Source organism: Aptenodytes patagonicus, chromosome 1 (assembly GCF_965638725.1).
Source record: "Aptenodytes patagonicus chromosome 1, bAptPat1.pri.cur, whole genome shotgun sequence".
In the NCBI taxonomy this organism is placed as follows: domain Eukaryota; kingdom Metazoa; phylum Chordata; class Aves; order Sphenisciformes; family Spheniscidae; genus Aptenodytes; species Aptenodytes patagonicus.
The window spans coordinates 81,236,694-81,259,392 of NC_134949.1; the positions used below are offsets into that span (position 1 = coordinate 81,236,694).

The 22,699-nt window shown below is 44.5% G+C and overlaps 1 protein-coding gene across 1 annotated transcript; it reads left to right on the plus strand.

Moving 5' to 3' along the window:
• Positions 1–8,536: 8,536 nt before the first annotated feature.
• BCL2L14 (BCL2 like 14) lies at positions 8,537–22,412 on the plus strand. The gene is made up of 6 exons (XM_076328776.1): positions 8,537–8,753; positions 15,954–16,397; positions 19,011–19,175; positions 20,123–20,190; positions 21,194–21,466; positions 22,228–22,412. The coding sequence occupies exons 2-6, from the start codon at positions 15,962–15,964 to the stop codon at positions 22,267–22,269; spliced, it is 984 nt and encodes a 327-aa protein (XP_076184891.1). The 5' UTR covers positions 8,537–8,753; positions 15,954–15,961; the 3' UTR covers positions 22,270–22,412.
• The last annotated feature ends 287 nt before the right edge of the window (positions 22,413–22,699 follow it).

Below are 22,699 nucleotides of genomic sequence, written 5' to 3' on the forward strand. Positions count from 1 at the left end.
TATTCTCCTTACCTATAGACACACAAATTTCTGTTTAAAATAACTTGAAAGTCACTTTGAAATTCAAATAGTTCTCCCTGTATCTATCAAGAGGTTTGAGACTTCAGCACAGAATTGACTTACACCTGATATTCTACTAATTAAGTCAATTAGAAAGTCTTCTCCTAATAACTAATTAGGACCCTAATTTCTGTTTTCAGTTTGTTGGGCACTGCAGACTGTAAGTCACTTCTGAAAGTGAGACTTTTTGTCTTGAACACTTAGAATGTAAACACCCAGCATCATTTCTCAGAAGAAACCCCTTAGTCTCCAGAGTACGTATCCCTCTTCACCCTGAAGATGAAATGTAATTAATGTTGTACCAAAAAAAGAAGAAGCAACGAGGCACAGCACCTTTGGACATAGAATGGGAATTGGGACAAATGAAAAACAGAGCTTCTATGTTGTGGGAAATTCTGCTATTTCAGTATCTTGTTTTCTCCCAACTTGGGATGGAGAGCTGAAGACAATTTTTCATTGAATAAAATATTTTGGGTCAAAGCAAAACTAAGTATTTTACTGAACTGCATTTCTGCATTGCTATGCATATAGCCTCATATATCTCCTGACCAGCCCAGCCAGAGGGGAGGGGCTGTTCTCCAGGGAACCAAAACCAGGGCACAAAATGGGACCTAAACTACAACTCCCATGAAGCAAAGCAACACCAGGCAAGGCAGTTATATATCAATGTAATTGAAAACGTATGTCTGAACAGACGTTAGTCCAAAGAGATAAAATACAACAATTTGATTTGGGGGGAAAAAGACATTTCATTTCAATCCCATATACCCCTTCAAGGATTTTTTCAGGTATTCAGCAAAGCTGAGATAATTTCAGTGGGAAACCCCTTACCAACTTTTATGGGGAACAAGGTGCTACAAGCGTTCTGTGTCTGTATCTAGGTAAACAATGTCATTAAATAACCCTCACAAAGAGCCTTAGATCCAGTTTTAAAGGACAGTAAAGCAAGTTATAATGCTCAGTAAGGGCTTCCTTTTCCCCTCTTGAGCGACCTGAGGTTCCAAATGTTGTCACAGATGTAGGCTCTTCCTTGCCATCACCTACATCTTAGAGTTTCCAGCTGGAAAAAAGTGTAGAGGACAACACTGCTACCGGGAGGGACTGTACCTCAGGCCTCAGGCCCACTTACATTTTCGGGAGGCCCTGCTGTTTTCTGCGGGGCTCTGCCCAAGCCCAGCGATCCACTCACTTAAATTCATTTACAGAATGAAGGCCTTCATGGTAGCAGGGAGTTTTAGAGATTTACAGCACTACAGGAGTGCTAAGTCTTATGATTAATGGACTAACAAATGCCAGAGAAGTAGGAAGATTGGAAACCCAGTATCTCTGACTTGGAGGAAAAGACCCTTATGCACACAGATGGTTGGTTTTAACTTAAATGGAAAAAGCAGCTTTTATTGTTAATGTTAAAAAAAAGGTAGTAAGTCCCAAAGGACTGCACAAAATGGATATCCCAAAATTCAGAAACCATGCTTCTTCCTCAGGAAGTCAAGGATTTTATTCCACATATTCCTTTGGGAATTATTATCCTAATTTGACACAAAATGATAAATTCTTCATCTTTTAATTATTGAGGCTTATAGATCTGCCATCTGTGCTATCCACCAAGGCTTTTCCCACCCTCTAGTAGCTGTGCAAAGCATGGCAGTTCAGCTTATTTTGGGGTGCTTTTTATTCTGATACAGTGTTTTTCTCTGACTGGAAATCTTGCTAAAATAGTGCTCTTCTGGAGAAATCCTGATCAAAGAATTTATTCCATTTAGTTATCCATGTGAGGATAACTAACCAACACAGACTGTAACTGCAACTGCGTCGGCCTCTGAGCCCCTTGATTCATATGGTTTCATTCAGCTTGTGGTTTCCAGTTCCATGCTTCCCACTCGAAAACATTTTTGCCTTCACAACTATTAGCTGCAGTGAGTCAAGTGTGTAAGAACAGTGTACATATTTCCTACCTGAAGCTCATGAAAGTTTTCCATTCTACAAAGGAAAAAAAAAAAAACCCTATGCATACATACACAAGGATGTGTTCATACCGCTTCAGATGTCAGTAGCAAATGGGAGGAATTAAGACTCCCTTGGGCTGAGGTACACCACAGCCCGTGAGTTCGCCTCTGCCAGCTGAGCTGTGGTAACTGCGCATCCATCTCAGCTGGACATCTGAACAAATCTTTTCATCTACATGTGTGAAAAACACACTTCGGAAGCTACTGAAACTCCTTCAGTGCATATGAAGTGATTAGTCATTAAATGGAATCACAGAATGGTTTGGGTTGGAAGGGACCTTCAAAGATCATTTAGTCCAACCCCCCTCTGCCACGGGCAGGGACATCTTCCACTAGATCAGGTTGCTCAAAGCCCCAGCCAACCTGACCTTGAACACTTCCAGGGATGGGGCAACTTCTCGGCGCAACCTGTTCCAGTGTCTCACCACCCTCAACGTAAAAAAATTCTTCCTTATGTCCAATCTAAATCTACCGTCTTTCAGTTTAAAATGGTTGCCCCTTGTCCTGTCACTACAGGCCCTGGCAGAAAGTCTCTCTCTCTCTTTCATATAAGCCCCCTTTATATATTGAAAGGCTGCAAAAACGTTTCCCTGGAGTCTTCTCTTCCCCAGGCTGAACAACCCCAACTCTCTCAGCCTTTCTTCATAGGAGAGGTGTTCCAGCCTCTGACCATCTTTGTGGCCCTCCTCTGGACCCGCTCCAACAGGTCCATGTCTTTCTTGTGCTGGGGACCCCAGAGCTGGACGCAGTGCTCCCGGTGGGGTCTCACGAGAGCGGAGTAGCGGGGGAGAATCACTTCCCTCAACCTACTGGCCACAGCAGTGAAATGTAAATATGCAGAAGTACGCACAAAAGGAATATACAGTTGCAGATAACACAAGCACCTGAAACAGCTCAGTGATGTCAGGAAAATACTCTTCCGCAATTTGTGGCAGCACTATTGTAGTGCATCATACACATCCCCAGATGTGTATAGTGATGTTCTGGTTTGCCAGAACCACAGAACTGCTGAGGGAATAAATTCACCTGTCTGGTGAAGGATCTGTATGCCACTTGATTTCCATGCAGGCCTACAGGGTTTGCACTGGCCCTTCCCAAGCTGCATTTCACCCCAGCCCGAGGCTTTGCTCACAGTTGGAATGAGCCCCGAGTTCAACACAGGGTGTAGCCGCTTCACTGCAGGCTCCTAGAGTTGTCAAGGGTATGGTCAGCTGTACCACAGTGTTGTGCTGAAGGAGGTACACCAGTGGCTGGTTTGTACTAACTCAATGCCTTAAGACGGTCTTTGGTTTTATTAGATATTGGGCTTTATTCTGCACAGTTGATGCCAAAGGCTACCAGTCCAACGATAATTCAAGTGTGAAAATACTTTCCAGAGACAGCTGTATATGATTTTTAGGCTACGCCTATCTCATATTTCACTATTAATCCAGAAACTTAAACATGTTGTGGTGGGTTTTTTTTGTCTTATAGAAAATAAAGGGATTAAGAAAAACTTGCTTAGAGGGATTTTTGGCTCAGTGGCTCTTAGGCAAACTCTACTTACTGTCTTATTGAAAAGGCTGGGAGAAAAGAGGACAATACTCAAACCCTGCCATGCTATGCTGACTCCCAGGCTCTGGAACATATCCTTGGCACTCAGGGCAGATCACAGCCTACAGCATCCTAAACCAAACTGGTTTAAGGACGGGTAGTGGGAGACTGGAAAAAGCGTCTTTACCTTATACCACCTGAAATGCACTGAGCTGCCGGTCAGGTACTGGACCAGAATTGACTGTAAATAACAAGAAAAATATAATGACGTGGATTTTCCCCACCCAGTGTACCAAAATAAATGAAGTCCAGAATTACTTTTCTACTGACAGCCTCATGGCACAACTTGAAGATCTAGAGAGTGCCTGGGAGCCACCAGAGCAGGCAGCTTCATAGAGGAAAGGGAGCCGGGAGCTGAGGGTGACAGCAAGCAGCCCAGAACAGCACCCTCATGGGCACGGGGCAGCCCCATAGTACCTGTTCAAGGCGAGCAGAGCAGGTCCGGTGATCCTAACCAAGCGCAGCCAGGAGTCCTGTGAGTCCCAGACACATCCACAGCGAGGATGCCAGTGCGAGGCAAAGCCAGCAGGTCAGGGTCAGGGTCAGGGTCTGGATCAGTGGGCACCTGGCCAGGCACAGGCAGAGCTGCAGCGCAGCTCAGGCAAGGACCAAGGCTGAGATGCAACCCCCGAGCAAAGCAGGGAGGCTCCCAGCAAGGCCTCTCACCGTGGCTCTTTCCCTGGTGTCCAGTACAGTGTGACCCGGTGACACCACATCAGAGGCAGCCTGCGGCACCATTGCCAAGCCCCACAGAGGCATGGGGGGAAGCCAGAGGGTTAAAAGGGGAGGATAGCAGTGCCTCTTTATCCACAAACCTCCCCCTGCCCCCCCACCACTCACTCCATTGCAATACGCGGTAAGAAGGAGAGACAGAACTCTTTTGGAAAAAGCTGCATCATTTGGTAACTTAAAATAAAAATTATTTTCCATCTAAAACAAACAAGGGAGCAGCACTTCTCAGAAACAAACCTTAGCACCCAGTGCAGTTTGTGCAATCTCCCTTTCCACATTTCATTTCTGGTTTTGCACAGTTATACGTGCCAGGAATGAAACACGGCCGTCTTTCGGTTCCTTAATCTTCTCTAAAGCTCAGACTCTGTTTTACACACACAAGCATCGAGTTGGTAATCTCAGGCAGAAGAGCCAAAGACCTTTACCCCTCGTCGGTCGCATTATTTTCCAGCGGTGCCATCATCAGGATCAGATCTCATCCCGGCCTGGCGGGGGCACAGGCTCCTGAATTTCGCCACTGATTTATTTAAGGGCACTCGTCCCAAGCCGTGGAAGCGGTGTCTCCCCGGCCGACCCGAGCGGGCAGGACGGGGGCCGTCGCCGCCGGGTGTCGCTGCCCGACGCCTTTTCCCCGCCCGCACCGCCGCGGCTCGGGCAGGGCGGGGGGGGGGGGGGGGGGGGGGAGGGCTGCCCCCACCCCCCCGCCGCAGGCCCGCTGGTGTCAACAGCCCCCACCTTCACCCTTCCAGGGGCAGTGCTTCCAGATGCGCTGCTGGCGAGGGCACCCCGCCGCAGCTGTAATCATCGCCACCCCGTAAGCCGGCTCTGATGTTCCCCGCTGCTGCAAGCATCCTATCCCATCCCTCTGACGCGCTAGGCCTGAGCAGTCAGAAAGCCCGTTGTCTGCGTGGTAGCAGGCTTTTATATCGAAAAAGATGCGGGTATTTGTTAGCAGATGATGCGTGAAGGCACTGCTTACCCACCTGGAGTCGGTCCCCACTATGCCCAGCTTGCGCAGGCACTTGAGGGCCCCGCCAGCTGCCAAAAGCTCCTTTAATTCATGACTCTTCTGAAGTTTGGCTGGTGACTGGGGTAGATTGGTCTGCCTTGTTTCATGGGTCTTTGTTTTCTTCTCTCCTACCCTTCTTCGGTGGAAGGAGCCAGTTTCTAGATTTCACAGTCAGAAAAAGCTCCTTAAACTAGAACGACCGGGTCACGTTATCCTCGGCCGTTTCAAACTTGCAAGGCAAGAACTAATTAAATACCAAAATTGCTTTAGATCTTTTCAACTCAGAATGGACAAATGCTTAAGTTGTTTCTGATGGGGGGAAAAAAAAACCAACACCAAAACCCAAGCCTTTCCATCTCTCAAAAGCATTTTTTTCCTCTTTGATTTATTTTTCCCATTTGGAAACAACCAGTTTCTCTCACCAGAGATCACAAGCCCGTCCCAGTTTTTGAGGGGAATCTTCTTATACTTTTGGCTCAATACATGTAGTAAAAATCAATCCTGACAGGCACTTTTAAAGTCAGTGGAAACAATGGTTTTATTTTTAAGTGTCCTTTTACAGACTGTGCAAATCAGAGGTTGGAATATCAAGGATTTTAGGCTGGAAAGTAAGTAGAAACAAAACTGAAACTAGCTTATAACTGACCTAAATTTGCCCAAGGTGGGAAATTAAAAATACCCTTAAAGCAGCTTTATCCCTTTTGGAGAACTGCATGAGTCAACATCAAGTGGTTGGCTGGGTTAGCTAAAGGTAAATAGACAGTTAAAAAAGGGCCGGAGGAGTTAGATAAGACAGACAGCAACAGAAAAGGTAAGAAACCTAAGAAGATAACATGAGGGTTCTCCAGGAAATTAAAATCCATAATACAAAATCCATAATACAAGCAAGATAGAGAACCTAGTTTGGGTCTTAATTTAAGAAACGACACGAAGGGACTGAGAACCGAAAGAGAAACCAAATGTGAACCTCCTGTAAAACAGGGAATTATACTGCCATTATTCAGAATGTTTGCTCTTCTATCCACTTTCAGGAAAGAGTATTAAAATAAATTTTCCTTAGCAGGAAAAGCAGTGGGAGGAAAACAGAGAAGCACAATGAAGCAAAAATAATTAAAGCACATTAAAAAGATATTGTATTGTCTCTATGAGAGTTTCCCTTTTACATCCATCTTGCCTCCTCTGGGACTGTTTCCAGTTCTGTTTGCTCAAAAAAGCTACTGCCAAAATGAAAAAAGGAGTACTGGTCATAGCGAGCCTTCCCTTACATCCACATCTGCCCAGGCTGGCTGTAACACGCTTAGAAATATCCCCGTTCCTAGTATTGCTCCATAAGGGGCAAAGTCATGTCCCTCCACCCAGAGATTTTAGTAACCCAGAGCTCCAGCCAAGGCAGAAAATTGGCTACACCTTTTCCTGTGTGCAGCCAGGGCTGACAATTTGCAAACACGGACTGCCACACTCTTTCCTAAATACCACCAGGGATTTAAAAGAATCCAGGTATTTTGATCTCTCAGCAGTTTAAAATGATGACCAGAATAGCTACACGCAAGGGTATAGGGATATTCTGTGTCTGAGGTGGAAAACAGTAGAAACTGATGGAAGCGATGGGTTGGGTGAGTAGCTGTATGTCGGAGGAGGTCATTGCTCCATGAGTAGTGATGCTGCCTCAACCAAATCAAGTCAAAGCAAGTCAAATCAAATCAAATCAAATCAAATCAAATCAAATCAAAGTGACTTCACCAGTATATTTCAAAAGTTATGCAGGGCTATACATCCAGCTCTGGTTATAAGGTCATCACAAAAGCCGAGTAGAAAATGGCCAATTTTTGCCTGTTTTGTCATGATATAACATGGAACAACAATGCCACCATTTCTGTAGGAATAGAATAGATAAAATGGAGCAGAGTCGACATTAGTTTGTTTTTCCTCAATCCTCTCACTTTCTGACTGGTGCTATAAAATACAAAATCACACTTTTAAAGGGGTGGTTGTTTAGGTCTTTTTTCGTGCTTCCAGCAGGCTACCCTTCCCTTTTCTGGGCCTCAAATACTGCTTTTTTTTTCCCCTCTTAATATCGGAGAAAGTATATTCTGCATTGGGGTATGGCGTATGTTTGAAAAGAAAACAAAAAATGAAGTTTTTGCAGTCCAGGGAATGACAGATCGTTAATAATGTGTAATACGCAGGCTTTCCATCTGCTATTATTGCTCTCAGGTCAGTTGGCCCTAGGAAAGCAGGAAGGAAGTGGAAAGCTTCAGTGAACACGAACAAAAAAGCTTCTATAAGCCTGCAACGTATAAGTGAACTCCAAGCAGCTATTCCCTGGAAATGCAAAAGTTGGCTCTGCTTATATTTCTGTTTCTACTAGTAAATTCCTCCCTTCGCAGGAAAGGCACCAGACAGACCTTTTCCGTAGAAGGGTCTCAGACGAAGGCGCAGCCTCGAGTGCTTTTGTTCTTGAGAAGGGATTTCCTCCCAGTCAGAAACCCCTCTGTACCTCCTAAAACTGTTTCTCTGCCACAGATAAAGGCAAGCGTTCACCCTCTTCGGCTGTTTCATGTGCATCAGGCCCCTCCTAGCTTTCAATTTCATCTACAAGCTTATTTCGAAAATGGAAGGTCACTGGCACGGTGAAAATCCCTCTTATAATGGATGTGTGCCTCTGACCCGACCAACTTGGGGTTAGTTATATGGGTAATGAAATCACAATTTTGGTCCACGAGTTACAGGAGCAATACCGTGACACTGTTGCAAGCATTTTACCGATCTTATCTAATGAGTTTAACATGATTTTGGAAAAAAAATGCAATGACATGAAAAAACATAGACTAGTTTATGGTTGTTTATAGAAGAAGAGGTATAACTGTTTTCAAAGCACTTAAAAAAACCTTCCTATATCAAAATGATGATTTGATGCGACCTGTACCATGGAGAAAGATAGGGTTTGGAAGGAAAAAAAAAAGATAGCATTTGGCCAGAAGACCCAAAGAGCTATAGACTTTTTTCCCCTTGCCTAGTGTGCTGCTGAGAACAAGTCCTGTGTGGGAGGGGCCGGCCCTACCCTTTCTGCTTTTTTTAAGTGAGCTGACATGTTTGAACGTTGTTCTCATAAGGAAGTACACGGGGCACTTTTTTTTTATTGCAAATGCAGCGCCCTTCTTAGTGAAAGCTTATGAACACGTTTTGATGAAAGACTGAAAATATTAAATAAAAGAAGTGAATGTCAGGTTTCTGAAGGGAAGTACTGTGTTTGCAAGGCTGGCTCTAGCAAAACAAGCCTAGCTACTGGAAGAGGAGGAAAAAGAATTGAGGTCAGCGGGTGCCCAGGGTTGCTGGTGCAGTAGACCTGGAAGGTAATAAAAACCCCTTTTCTTCTCTGAACTTGCTTTCTCTTGTATAATGTTTGGCTGTCTATAATCCACCACGAGACTCTCTGAATCTTATTTGTATATGGATTAAACAGCTATATTTATTATAGTTAATTTAGGTACTAAACAATGTACTTTCAGGTTTAGCTGTGGTGTCAAAAAGGGAAGGAACTGCCCTGGGACTTTTAGAGCTGCCATACAAGCTTTGCTGCTGTTAGCTGTATGCTTTTGAAAGAAGAGATTGACCTATCTGGCCAAGGAGAACAAGGTCCTTTTCTGCCAACCACACTACAGGTAGTTGTGGAAGGTTGAATTTAAAATTTGGGACTACCCCAGTGAATTCATGTAGACTTACATCCTTACCACCTGATTCTTACAGGTCAGCCCAGCTCAAGCTAGGTCACCTCTTGCTGGTAAGATGCCTTCATTTACAACTGAAAGAAACTCTAATCCAAGCAAGTAAACGGTGGAGGTGATTCAGCAGGTGACATGCTCCCCTGAAATCATCAGTAACCAGATCTGTTCTTCCCTTTTTGCTCCCAGATCTTTGCTGCACAGAGGCAGCCAATTTAGTCTACTGGAGGTCATAAATACATGCCTTACCATTTCTGTTGGTGCTGAAAGCCAAGTAGTGCATCACTTCTCTTCCAGAGACTGAGTATTTGGCAGCCTCTCAGCTTTGAATATGGGAAATACTTCTGGACAGCCACAGACTAGCAGACAACTTCTCTTCTGACAGACATGTATCAGCATATACCTTTTTATATAGCACGTGTGGTATCTGTTGCACAACAGTGCTTGTGAAAAATCTGTTGCCACTAGGGATGTTTTCCTTGGCATCCTAGTGTAACTCTGCCTTCACTAATTATGTTGTATCCTATTTAGTTAAGATTAAATAAGGGGTGCATAATCTTTCAGCTTGCAAGTTATTGCTTTCCATCCTAGAGGCAACTGTATTGCGGTACCACGTGGAGAGGTCCTTTCTGGTGGGCTTGTGTGTAAAACCAGATTTCCACAGCATCTGTACAGCTTAAAACGGTTCAGCCTCTCTTGCACAGACAATACCTATCCGTTAAGGGTTTTATGGGAATGACTGACTCAATATGTACAAAATATTTCTTCAGTGAAGAAGTGTGTTGCTTGCATACTAATGAACTCTGGAGACCCGTAATGGTTCCGCTTTTCTCCATGAGAACTATCAGTAAGTTAGGGTCATGCCCCCAGAGGAAAGGGTCTAGCTTGAAGAGCTGGGAGAGGAATCCTGGCCGTTGCTTCCCCTTGCACAGGAGTCTCCACTACCACGTACCCCAATCTGCTCCTCTGTATGTGAGAGCAGAGCTTAAGAGAAGGACCCACACCTGGGATGAGTAGGTAAGGTAAACAGCGGTGCTTTTATTGTTAGCACCTTTCTCCAGCATTGCCTCAAAAATAAAATGTTTTGTTCAGAACTGGTGTCGCAGGCGAGGAACCATATTTCTGTCTCTGCTGGTTGAGAGAGAAGCACCAGACCAGACCTGAACAGCTTGGACTAACAATAATTTTTCGGGGGCCTTTTTCACTTCTCCTTTCTGCTTTCTCTATTCAGCCTTTCAGGTCAGGCACTGCCTCTTGCTGCAGAGCCATCTTCAGCTACATGTGCTTCCCTGGATTTTGCTAGCGCTGGTGAGAGTGTATGTGATGGGGGATCGAGCCAAACAGCAGGGTCAGCACTGACATTGTCTCTGCTTGGTCGAGGTCCCTGAGCCTTTTGGAGGTATATCCCAGGGCTGTCCGTGAGGCAGGGAGATGAACCTTCCCATGGAAGAAATAGTGGTAGAGCTTGTCTGTGCTCTGTGGGCACCTGAGGAGGAAGGACGGGAGGCATGCCAGCAGGGTTAGGAGGAGAGGAGGGGCTGGGAAAGCATGAGTGCAGCACCCAAGTTTGGGCTCGAGTGGACTCTGTGGTGAGCACAGGCCAAGAGTTAGCCACCATGGCGGTTTGCAGCTATACATGCAACTATATATTAATAAATAACAACAATACAAAAACTGTCAAGAAATGGCATAGCCAGGACACCGCTTGGTTCAGTTTTGCTGAAGACAGGCCTATAGCTGGACGCCCGCCAAATGAACAGTTATTTCATCTATACTTGAACCTCCAGGCTACACTTCCTCCTAACAAAGATTAAACAGTCACATTGCTAGTTTCCCTCTTTTTTATGGTTTCCTTTCTATATCCCGCCCACTCAGCCTCATATAATAAACTTCTCGAGTTTTTAGTTGACTATCATTGCAATTGGCCCAGGGTGATGTTACAGTGCTACAAGTTTGGGGGGGTATTTTTGTGGACTTGTGCAAGTTTAGCCAGCATTGGCTCTCAGAGACTCCACAGGAAAGCAGGTTTTGTTGGTCGTGCTGCTCACAGAAGTCCGTCTGTGTTTTTGCCAAATTTCTCCATCCTGGCCGATAATTCTTGAAGTGGATAGAGGGTTATAGCTAAATGTACCACTATGAGCATTGGCAGCTCAGTTTCCATTTTCTGGGAAATGGCATGTGGATGTGACATTTGGCAATGGGAGGAAAAGGTCTGGAGGAGAGTAAAGAGGGAGAGGGTAACGCTGCTCCCTCAGAGCCTGCAAGCTCCAGAAGATAAATAATTTAGGCCAGAGATTTAAGTAGACAGAATGAGACCATGCTGCTATTCTCCATAATCTGATCCTCCAAGTTTCTTTTAATCGTCCTAGGAAATAATATGCAGATTCATGTTTTAGGAGGACTTCCAAGTACTTGTCAAACCAAATCAATGCTTGCATTAAAAAATGTTCTTTATAGAAATTCATTTCTGAGAGAGAGTTCATGCAAAGCGAGGGCTGCTTCTGCAAAAGGCCTGGCTCATCTCTGGCCCACAGCAGACAGGATATTGGAAAAATAATGTGGTTATAGTATGAAGAAGTAAGTCTAAAGAGAGACGTATGTCACCAATTAAGATTTCAAACTTTAAAATTAACTGAAAAACAAGTTAGCTCCTGGCAGTCTCCTTTATAAACGCTTGCCAGCACGTGGTGATAACTCCTTTTCTTGCTACCTGCAGGTAATGGCATAAGTGAGCTGTGACTCCTTGTTCTCTTTTTATGCTCCTCCAGCCTCGTTGTGTACACAGGGGTGAGATTTCTTACCGAGATGCCAGTGCTGAAAAAAGTCGCAGTAAGGAAGCTCCTATACCACATTTTTACCAAAATAATGTGTTTCATTTCTCAGAGATTCCCCATCAGAGCGAGGTGCAGGCTGTACCTGATGTGCAAGTGCTTATTTGATGTTACGTACTTGCAAGCTGTAATAATACCCTACCTCCTGCTATCGGTATGCACTTAGCCTCGTTCAGGAGACCAACCTTTGAACTCTTATTTGATTTTTATCTGTACAGCCACCTTGGGTAGGGCTGTTCTCAACGTATAAGTAATATCCCAGTGTATAGGGCTGTAAGGGTTTTTTAATGCTACTACTGGTAATTCCTCTTGCTGTTTATGAATAAATTTTTATATTATTTTATATAATTACTTTATAATTTATATAGGTTTTTTATATATATAGTTTATCTATTTTTATATTGTTATTTATATTTTTATATTAGTGAAAAATGAGTATATATGAATGTTACACAAATTATTTTAGATCTATAAAGAGTACCCATGGTGAGGAAGGCTATGCTGTTTTAAGTAGCATTGGTGTCTGATCTGAAGGGTCAAGTTAGATCTTTTCAAGGAGGAACTTGAGTTTGCATAAAGTATTAAATAATGAAAAAGAATGGCATAGCCTTTTAAATTTTCTCTCTATTTCTGGGCAAACTTCAAAATGAAATAAATGCTTGGTCTGGTTTCCAGGGCAAAGGGAAGTGCCTGTTCCTGGGCTCATTGCCTAGCTGAAGGGATTTGCTGTAGCCTTGCTTTGTGTGTAGCGGAGACACTGAGAAGTACAGTCCAGCTTTAAACACTCCCAGTTTGCACTGGGAGATGGGCTCAAACAATCATGGGGCACGGAAGAGGTCTTACCTTTGCTCCCCTGCATCTCGAGGGTGGTATGCACATGAGCGCTCCCTTCCTAGGCACAGCAATGAAGAAGCAGCAACCCCATGCCTGTCTTGCATCGTTTCAGTTCTTTTTTTCCTCTGTATTTCTAGCTCCCACTTATTTTTTCCACTTGGTTTGTTTCTTTTAACAGTCTCTTGCTGACTTTTTTCTGCTGGGCTTTCAGTTTCCCCCGCAGGTTCATTAAAGCTGCCTGCACAAATGCTGTGAGAAGACACAAAGCTCCTGCTGACCTTTTGAATATCTCAAGGCAGCAACTAGCAAGAAAAGGGGAACTTGTGCCCTCTCCCCCAGCCTCCAAACGGTGCTGGCTGTGTCCAGCAAACAGGGACTCACCTTGGCATGACCTTGTGAGCAAGAGGTCTCAGTGCAGTACTGGGCCCTTCACAGGACAGAGCTTCGTGCCCTGTCATCTTTCCTTTCTCTACCAGTGGATGTGCTGGGGGGGGTTCCCCATTTTTCCCCCCTCTCCCTATCACACTATTCCCATTCTCATTTCTTTAGTGACTGTCCTAAAGTGAAAGTGGAAGCCAGTGATATCCCAGAGCAGCATCTGGAACAGTCCTTTCTCTTGAGGGAAAAATAGATTCTCTAAAATAGGATGCAGACTGTGAGCTGCATAGATGCATTTAGCAGTGCAAGGTTAGAGGAACTGTCATGTTGGACCTACAGTGCGACACTTCCAGGTTTCTTCCTCGTCAACCCTTTCCCTTTCTTCTTTCCCTTCCTCCTCTCCTTCCTCTTCCCCTTTTCTTTCCTCATCCCCTTCCCCAGTAAGGACAATTCTGAACTAAGAGTACATGTAAGCCATGGATTTGGGGTTGGTCCAATTTCTGATGATCATACATTTGTTAAGGAGGGGTTTGGGTTTTTATACATTCCTTTTTTTCCTTCTGTTGTCTCGACACCACCAAAAACCAGTTTAGCATGGTGGAAGTAAGTGGCTTATCTAAGTTTTGTTATATTGGTTGCTTCCTGCAGCTAACGGCAAAACAGCACCGAGTGCTACAGACCTTTTTTTTTAACTTAAAAGGTTACAAATGTGAAACTTAACCAAAATGAAGTTAAAATCTTACAATTAAAGTAGTATTGAAAACAAGGTGACAAATCAGCTGAGCTTTGTTTCTTTCCATAACTTGCTGCAGCAGGGAAATCTTTTTTGACTAATCAGTCACTTCCAACTATTTTATTAACCCCCTTTAAGTGTGTTAGTCCTAGCACCACCTATATCCAGAAGACAAATGGTGTCCTTTGTACCTGAGTAGTGAAATGAGATGCATGTGAAGTGAGATGTCTGTTCCAAATAGAGGTGTTCAGAAGTTTAAAGCCAGACTTTTGCTAAAGGTGAGCCAGTATCCTCCTGTGGATTTTCATGGGACTGGGATGGTTTACACCAGGTGAAGATCTGGCGCTTCATACATACATATATGACTTATTTCACCCTCATACTTAGGAAAAAGGAAGTTTTAGGGTAACAGATGGATTGTAATGCCACAATGTGTAGTTTTCTGGAGCTTGAAGGAAACAGCTAGTAACTTCAGACCTCTGCACAGTACAGACAGGTGATCTGCAATTAAAGTGCAGACTGCCAATCTCCCTGCTCTGAGCCTTGCCTCCCAGCACCTGTGAAGAAACAGGATACCCAGGTCCTTTCATACCCCATTGCTGTGCCTGGAGATCCCTGCAGAATAAGGCTGCGCTAGAAAACTGCCTCCTACAGAACAGCTGCCCTGTTGTTGTGAATTAGGAGGGACGGCTTGCTCTTATCCCAACAGCAGAAGTTAAAAATACATGGGGAGGAAGGCACTCCATTCCCACTGACTCTCCTTTGGACTCAGGGTGTGTGTGGTGTGTGTTTAACTCCCAGATGTGAGTCTCCATGCTTAGGATTTAAACGTCCTGTTGGATACATATCAGCAATAGCGTTACATTCAAAGCGGCAAATAGCTGAATGATATTCCAGACAGGAAGAAATTAGCTTAAATTTGTTTCTGTCAGGCTGAGGGCATAGTGCGAGTGAATTTGGTACTTGTTTAAGAGAGGGCAGTGGGGACAGAAGCCTCCTATTTTGGCTTGTCAGTAACAGAGACCCCAGTGACCGGTTCTGGATATTCTGTGGGTCATTGAACAGAGGCGTTGCAGGGAGCCTGCTGTCGGTGGTCAGGGCTGCCTGCTCAAACAACTAAAACCTCACCTGGGCTCTGCAGAAGACACCTTTTCGGGAATGAAAAAAGGACAGCAGCTAGGTGGCTGTATCGCAGCTGAGCACTCCCAATTCTCCCTCTTGTTGCTCTGGCTTCCGGGAGGCTGGGTGGCAAATGGGTCTAGTGCTAACCAAAAATTCAAGAGTGTTTCACACTGTGGCTTGATGAGCTACAATGCGTAGGGAAACAGGAAGATGACAAAATGCATGTGCACGTTGTGAGATTGGTATGTTTATTTGGACAAGAACAAGTTACACTAGATAAGTGCCACCACACCATCCATTGCACGCAGTCAAACACGCAAAATTGTTGACTCAGGTCCCCTAAAGTGAAAGGACAGTTGAGAACATTATGATAGGTAAATATCATAATTTTTCCTAATGTTTGGGCTAGTTCTTGGTTGCTTTCCTACCTAGAGCACTCAGGGCCCGAATTTGTCAGCGCTTCCTCTGAAAGCACAATTCTCATGTATTTAGATGCTTGCTCGTTTGAGTCACAGTATAGGCTTTTCCTTTGCAGTACTTTGACGAATCATTTTTCTTTCCATCCCAAGAATCAGTTATTATTGTTATGGGCTTTCCTCTTTTCCTGCACTGCACCCTGACCATTGAATACTCCTTGAATTTCCTCATCTTTCCTGTCTAAGCCACCAAATGCAGTTATGAGCAATGTATCATCAGATCTCTTGTTCCCGTTCTTTGATGGCCTTGATTGCCACCTGACATATTGCTCAGTAACCAAATTCTCTTTCTAGAAAACAGTGCTTCTCTGGCTCCCTGGTACTGCAACATTCTTCACATCACTGAGGTTTATAAAGTGTTTGGTGAAAGGTTCTGTAGAAATGTCAAGTACTGGTTGGTATTCATGAAAAACAGGTTCTTCCCTAAGCCATTAAAACTAAGAATATCTTCTTGCAGGAACCAAGATGTCTTGGCCAATTGATGTCAGTATGGAAGAAATACCGCTGGAAGATGATGAGCGAGACAGCATAGAATACAAGATCCTAATGGCCTACGCCCAGCGGCGGTTGTCTGCCAGTAAATATGGGAAACTTCTGAAAAATGAGGCTAATGTGCAGAAATCATCGTCCTTAATCAGGAGAAAAGTAAAGATTGACCATCAAAGGGATAGAGGTGGACCAAGCCGAAGACCAGTTTTTCAGGGTGGTGTGATGCAACAGCACAGCAAAAAGCAACCGAAGAGAAAATATTCCCCAGGATATTGTCTACCTTTTTTCTGCAGCAGAGCAGAGCAGGAAAAGCCCCCAACACTGGCATTGCGCCAAGGTGACATGGCACATTTGTCCATTTCTGAGACACAGTCTGAGAGCCTTCAAGAAGGGAATTCTCAGCATCAGACAAGTATGTCTTAGTTCTTTCCTTTTGCTGTTTGTCTCTAAATCTCTCTCTAAATAGCTTAAATGGCTGGTGGCCTGTGGAAAGGCAGGAGGAGGAAGGTGATTTCTTTCACTTTTTGGTCACCTCTTATGCTAGCTCTATTGACTTCCAATTAGGAAGGCAGATTGCCAGATCTTCAGTAGTGCTTGCACACACAAGATTCATGCTTGTGACTGGCTTTTCTGTTTTCCATCGTATGGTGGTAAGTATTGTACAATTGCACAGGTTGGTTTTTTTCTGAGCATTGGCTTTTTCTTTTTCATACCTGGTTAGAAAGAAAACATAAAACACTGGTCAGTCTGAAGACCTCCACACTAAAATCAAGGAAGAGAAGTTGTTTGAAGGCCTGTTCAAGGAGCTTTATCATGCGATAAATATTCCACACTAAAGACAGAAGTGGTAGGTTCTGCTCGAAACCCTGGTGCCAAGCAGTTGGCAGTGACCAACCTCAAGCACAGAGCAGCCCGTGTCTCTGGGCCACCTCTCATAACCTGACTTTGTATCTTAAATTGAAACAGTCTTCCAGAGTTATCTAAGTCTCCTTTACATTAATATAACATTGCTGTTATATTAAGTCTGAACCTGCCCTCCCACGTGTTGGAAGAAGAGGCTGTATGTGGCTGTAATCCATCCGACATCCAGGGATCCCAGCCACATAAACATCCTGTTCCCCAGGCCCCAAAGCCAGCCCCACATCAGGTGCTGCACTGCAGGCAATGAGATTTTACCTTTTCTGCTCTGGGTAATAACTGATACCTTAAATTCTCATACAAGATGGAGAGAAGAGGATGAGGTATCCCCACTAAGTTGACACATACAGTATATGATAGGTTGCCATATTGTTTTCATACGTCTAAGGTAGGGGGTTGCTTGTTTAATTTGTCCCAGCATGATACTGTTGGTGTCACAGCGATTGCTTTCCCCTTTCACTGCATTTAAAGATATTTCTAAAAATTATCCATCACTGACTTCTCCAGCCTAATGCCCCATCCCGGATAAGTTTAACTGTCCTGGGCCAGCTCCTACCCACCAAGCCCATAACTCTCTGCTGCCAAATCCAGCTCCGTCTCTCAAGAAAAGGTCCCTGCCTCAGCCCAGTGCCTTTTGCTAGGGGGAAATAACTATAACTTTCCATTGTTTGGTTGCCGGGGACACATGTCTGCATCCAGATATCAGTTTTTATGTCCATTTTATTTTCACATTGCCGAGGAAAGTGCTCGAGAGTTTGGGTGCAATCACTTGATGGCCCTGCCAATACATCACCATGTTCCCTGCAGCATGGGTGGCAGCATGGCCTCAAAGTAAAACCTCCCTGTGCTGGGTGTTAACCTCTCTGGGGATCCTGCTTGGCTTCAAATCTGGGCTTTACCTTCCCTTCAGCAGATTGCTGGACCAATTCCTAAAAACATTATTAGTATTTGTCACTTCTACTGCTAGCAGCTGCACTGCAAGCTTGGCCAGGCCATTCTGGAGCAAATGGGGGTGCTTTTGGGGATTACCCACCTAAATCGAAGGCCTGTTCAATTTAAAACCACTTGCCTAATCTTAGGTTTCCAAAGTCATGAACAGCCCGATCCCCTTCCTAGAAGTTTAGCAGCTCCCTGACAAGCTCTGCAGGCAGAAGAGGGGATGGAAATGTCTTGGGGTTGATTCACCAGCCTTGAAATGCAGTTTTTATTGGCTGCCTTAACCCCTGTTGCCCTCACAATAAACTCTGCTCATGAATTTTACACGTGTTATGGGTCAGGCCACTGCTGAGCTTGTCTCAATGTCTGCTGGTCACACAGGAGCTGCCACTGGGCAGTGGTGGTGGGGAGATCGAGTTTTGCATCCCAAGCTGTGTGAGGCAAATTATAAGGAAGAGCACCTTTTAGATGAAACAAACCTTGCAGCAGTTCCTCCTGCTCTCTTTGCTATAGCAGGATCCTCATTGGAGTCCCCTCACCGAGCGATGCCTTCATCCAGTGAGGGTCCTGAACAGGGTCATTACACAAGGTGGATAAAGCCAGTCTGGTTGCTGAGTTCTCCCAGTATTCATGTCTGCTTAATAGAACAGTGTCAAGGACACGAGAAGCTTTTGTGCTAGAGGTGCCTCTGAAGCGAAGACTGCTTCTCCCTTGCTCAGGGATAGCCTGTGAGAACAAGGGAAGAGCATCAAATACATCATCTTTTCCGAATCTGGACCTATAAGTGAACTAATCATGGGCAATACCATTCTCACAGTAAGGTCTGAGATTCGCAGTCCTATAGAGCAGTACTCTCACGTTTCTTAATATACGGTGTGCTTCTGGCTTGCAAGGATGTACACTAGTGAGCAACACTCACACTTACTTCTGTATGGCCTCTGTATAGTTAGCTGCTGCTCAAATACTAGAGAGGGGTTGTACTGCGTTACTTGTCTCTCTAAATTATTACCAGCTGATCTCAAGCAATAGCAAAACCCCAGCATGGGGAAATGTATCTCTTGGCATCCTCTGGGCACTTCCACCTCAGGGGGTATGTAAATGAGTAAATCACTGAATTATTTCCTGGAAAGATTAATTGCCTTCTTTATTTCCCACCCTCCTTCCCAATCAGGTGAAACAGCAGATGTCAACCACATTGCAGACAAACTTGCCAAGCTTGTTACTTCCAGATCCCAGGAACCTCCTTCAGATGTTTCATTCAAGGCGATTTTTGAAAGCCCGTGCCAGAAACAAGATGGTAGTGATCCTACTGATGGAAGCGAGGGCAAGGAACACGGTAAGGGTGAAGAATTTCATGCTCACAGGCAGTACATCAGGTTGGGATTGCACACTGAGGCATTTTCTCTAGACATGGTGAAGCACTTGGGACTTCTGCGGTAAGGCGCTGTGAAGAAGGAAGTTTGCTCTGCTGGTTCTTGCTCTGTTGCCCATATTTCAGGAACTGCTCTTGCAATACTCTAAAAAGTCCTGCCTGCTACTGCAATTAAAGGGAGCATCCTTAAAAATCCAAGGAGGTGTGACATGAGAAAAGGAGGATGAAGGTAAAGTGACATAAGGTGACAGAGCAGTGGTAGGAGTGGCAGAGCAGGGGGCAGAGTAATACACCAGGGCTCTAAGGCCAAAGAGCAGTCCCTGGGGAAATAATGTCTTGGTCAATCCATCTTCGGTGACAGGACAACACTGCTCAACAATCTCTGTTATAAGTCTGAACTGCTTGTCTTCCATGATGTCTGCAGAGATTTAGTCTTAATGCAAGCTTTCTAGGGATTTCTGGTTACAAGGGGGATCCTGCCATACTTTCATTTTCTTTAATCCAGCAAACCCAGAGTTTGTCCTAATGAGTTGCAGAAGGTGCCATTGGTAATGATGAGGGGATTTTTTTTTCCCCTAATTTTAAGTCCATTTTCAAGGGCTTCTGCTAGCTGCTCTTTTGTTCTGGCTTGTTATCAGACATACCTCAAAGCCCAAAGGGCTGGCAGTGGGATGTTAAAGCCCTTGCTCTTTCCCAGATTCTTAACTGGAGCAAAACATTGGGCAGATGGAGACATAGCATTGCTTACACCACGCAGACTAGAACAGCGAGCTTCAGCTTGAAGCCTGGATACACAACTCTGTATGACTTTGCCACAAACTAGCAGCTGTTTTCATGATTAAGTGACACAAAGGCTTTCACCACAGTTTGCTATCTGGATCCAATGTTTATGTTACTCTTTTCTTTAACAGATGAAGAAAAGATAATACAAACAATAGTTTCACTGTTAAGACAATCAGGGGACCGACTAGAAGAAAAGGTAACTCCTTCTTTTTTCAGGAACTACACAGGCTAGAGTGTGAGAGAGAGATTACACTTGGGAGTTAATGTTTTCTAACCTAGCGCGCTCTGTCTCTATCCTGAACTTCTCTTTCTGTATCTAGGGCTTTCTGAAACCTTCGCCATTCATCCTGAAACCTTTCTTAAGACCAGAGATCTCTGTTGGGGTGTGGGAGGAAGGCAACAAAAATGTTGTGCATTTCAAAGAGGAGTCACTTGCCTCATTCCTGTTGAGTTTCATGGGATGTTGAGCACTCGACTGACTCTGAGAAACTCTTGTGTTTGCATGTAATTTAGCATACAAGATGTTTCCAGTGGAGGGAGAAAAACTCTACAGCTTTGAGAGTTGCTGTAGGGAACTAAATGAGTGCATTTTGACAGCCCGGCCAAAAAGCTATAGAACCACCCCCACGAGTCCATTAGTTGGAGTGAATGTTTTCTCTATTAAAAAATAGGCACTTGTTCCCTTTACTCCCTTCTTTAGCTGCCCCCTACCTATAAAGGTATATTCCCACATGGAGGACATGCTCAGCTCCTGCAGCAGAGAGGTACCCAGATATAGTAAGAAGCATCACAAAGACCATGACTGAGCAAATGGAATTTAGCATGGCAGCTGTTACCAGCACTTCTCATAACCTTGCCTTTACTGTCATCTTCCCACTGTTTCTGTATTCCCATGTCTCCTCACCTGCAGGTCTCAATATCAGTGTCACACTTGTTCTGCTTTCTCTCTCTCTGCTTCTCTCATTCAAATGCAAAAAAACTGAAGATTTTTTTGAGGAAAAAACATAGAGCCACCTCCAGAACCTGAAGGAGCAGCTTTGCAGTGAGGTGTGGGGTTTGTGTGTCATCTCTTGCATTCACCACCACGATTAGACTACATTGCATGTGTTACTTAGAGATGTTCTCCTTTCCCAATGCGATAGGGAAAGCAACACCAACACAAGTGGCTCAATTTAACCAATCCTTATTCTTATTTTCAGATCAAAAAGGACACGGTTTTCTATCAGCATTTTAAAGACATGCTGTCCTACACCTTCTTCAAGAGGATCACTGATTTGTTCCTGGAGGATGTCTCAGCAGATTCAACAAGTGAGCCAGGAGGCCAAGTACAATGCACGAAAGTTGCCTTTGCAATGGAAGTTGCCACCAGACTTACCGCTGTGGACAACCATCCTATGAACCTGGTCTTGGGCTTTGGATTAAAGTACCTCAGAGAACACTTCAAGCCATGGATTCAGGACCAGGGTGGCTGGGTATGCATTTTGCCTCCCTTGACTTGTGCATAGCCTACGGCACCTTGAAGCAGCACACTTTCACAGAACTAACCTGGGCCAGATACAAACCAAACCAAACTGCATATTCTTTAACACAGCGTGTACTCCAGCTGTGGAATTACTTGCTACAAGACATCTTCTATGCTGCAAGTTTTTTATTTACATAGGTCCAAAAATCAATAGGAGACATTCATGGAGGGTTGTTAAGTATAAAACACCATTCCTGGCACAGACAGTCTCTCCACCACAAATAGCTGAAGGCTGGGAGAAACACCAGGAAACTTCACGCTTGCCCTAAACCTATACTTCTCCCTAGAAGCGTGCTGTTGGCAGGTTCTGGGGACAGCATAGTAGTTCAGCAGTTCACACAGTCTGCCCTTATGCTGTGGTATGCTTCCACTTTCCCTGTACGCAAAAATATCTGTTTATCTTCATATCCCTCTTTCAAAGTCAGTTGTGCAAGGTGCTCTTTTGCCAGCAGTGGTGCTGAGCTGCTGCCCTTTGTAGCTCATTTACCTGTATTTGCTGGGAGGCACTTGCATCGGAGATCCTAGTCCTTTTGTGCTTCATGAAACAAGTGGAAACATTCAGCAGCTGTACAGCCTGTGTCCATTGGAATAGATAGCATGTGAGGTCAGGAAATCCTACTGGCAAACCTACTGACTGACCTCAGCAGAGCTGAAATTAGGATGAGGGTCCTCATTGCTTTTATAATTGTAAGTTTTCTTTCTATGTTACAGGAGAAGGCTTTGATGTCACTGGATCAGGAAGAAGTAGAGTAATCATGACTGAATTCATTCTTCAGGGTGCAGGAGCCTTCAATTAAGGAACACACAGGATCTTACCTCAGTCCGATGCCAGAATGATTAGTGGCTATGTATTTTTATTTTTTCCATGGAAGGCTGGAGTGTTGCATGGCTAACTGATGGGTACAATTGCACCTTCCTAAAGTTGGTATTGATGTAGAAGTGTTCTTCAGTGGATATGAAGGCACCTTCAACTCCCCTGGAGCATTAAGCCTCATGGATAGTGATTTTAGGTACCTTTCTGAGTAGAGGTGCTTGCCGCTACTCCTATGGATGGATGTTAAAGTGCAAACTGGAGTAAAATATCAAAGTATGCAATCAAGAACCACTGGACTGTGATAAACCATTAACCAAGTGAGACAAGTGCTGCCAGCTTTGTGTAGTTCATAGTGGTACCATCTGGTAC

Excerpts from the sequence above, each read along its gene's own strand:
- BCL2L14 (XM_076328776.1), top strand. The coding sequence starts at position 15,962 with ATGTCTTGGCCAATTGATGTCAGTATGGAAGAAATACCGCTGGAAGAT. Across the intron at positions 19,176-20,122 it reads AAGCGAGGGCAAGGAACACG|ATGAAGAAAAGATAATACAA; the intron begins GTAAGGGTGAAG and ends TTTCTTTAACAG. Across the intron at positions 20,191-21,193 it reads GGGACCGACTAGAAGAAAAG|ATCAAAAAGGACACGGTTTT; the intron begins GTAACTCCTTCT and ends TCTTATTTTCAG.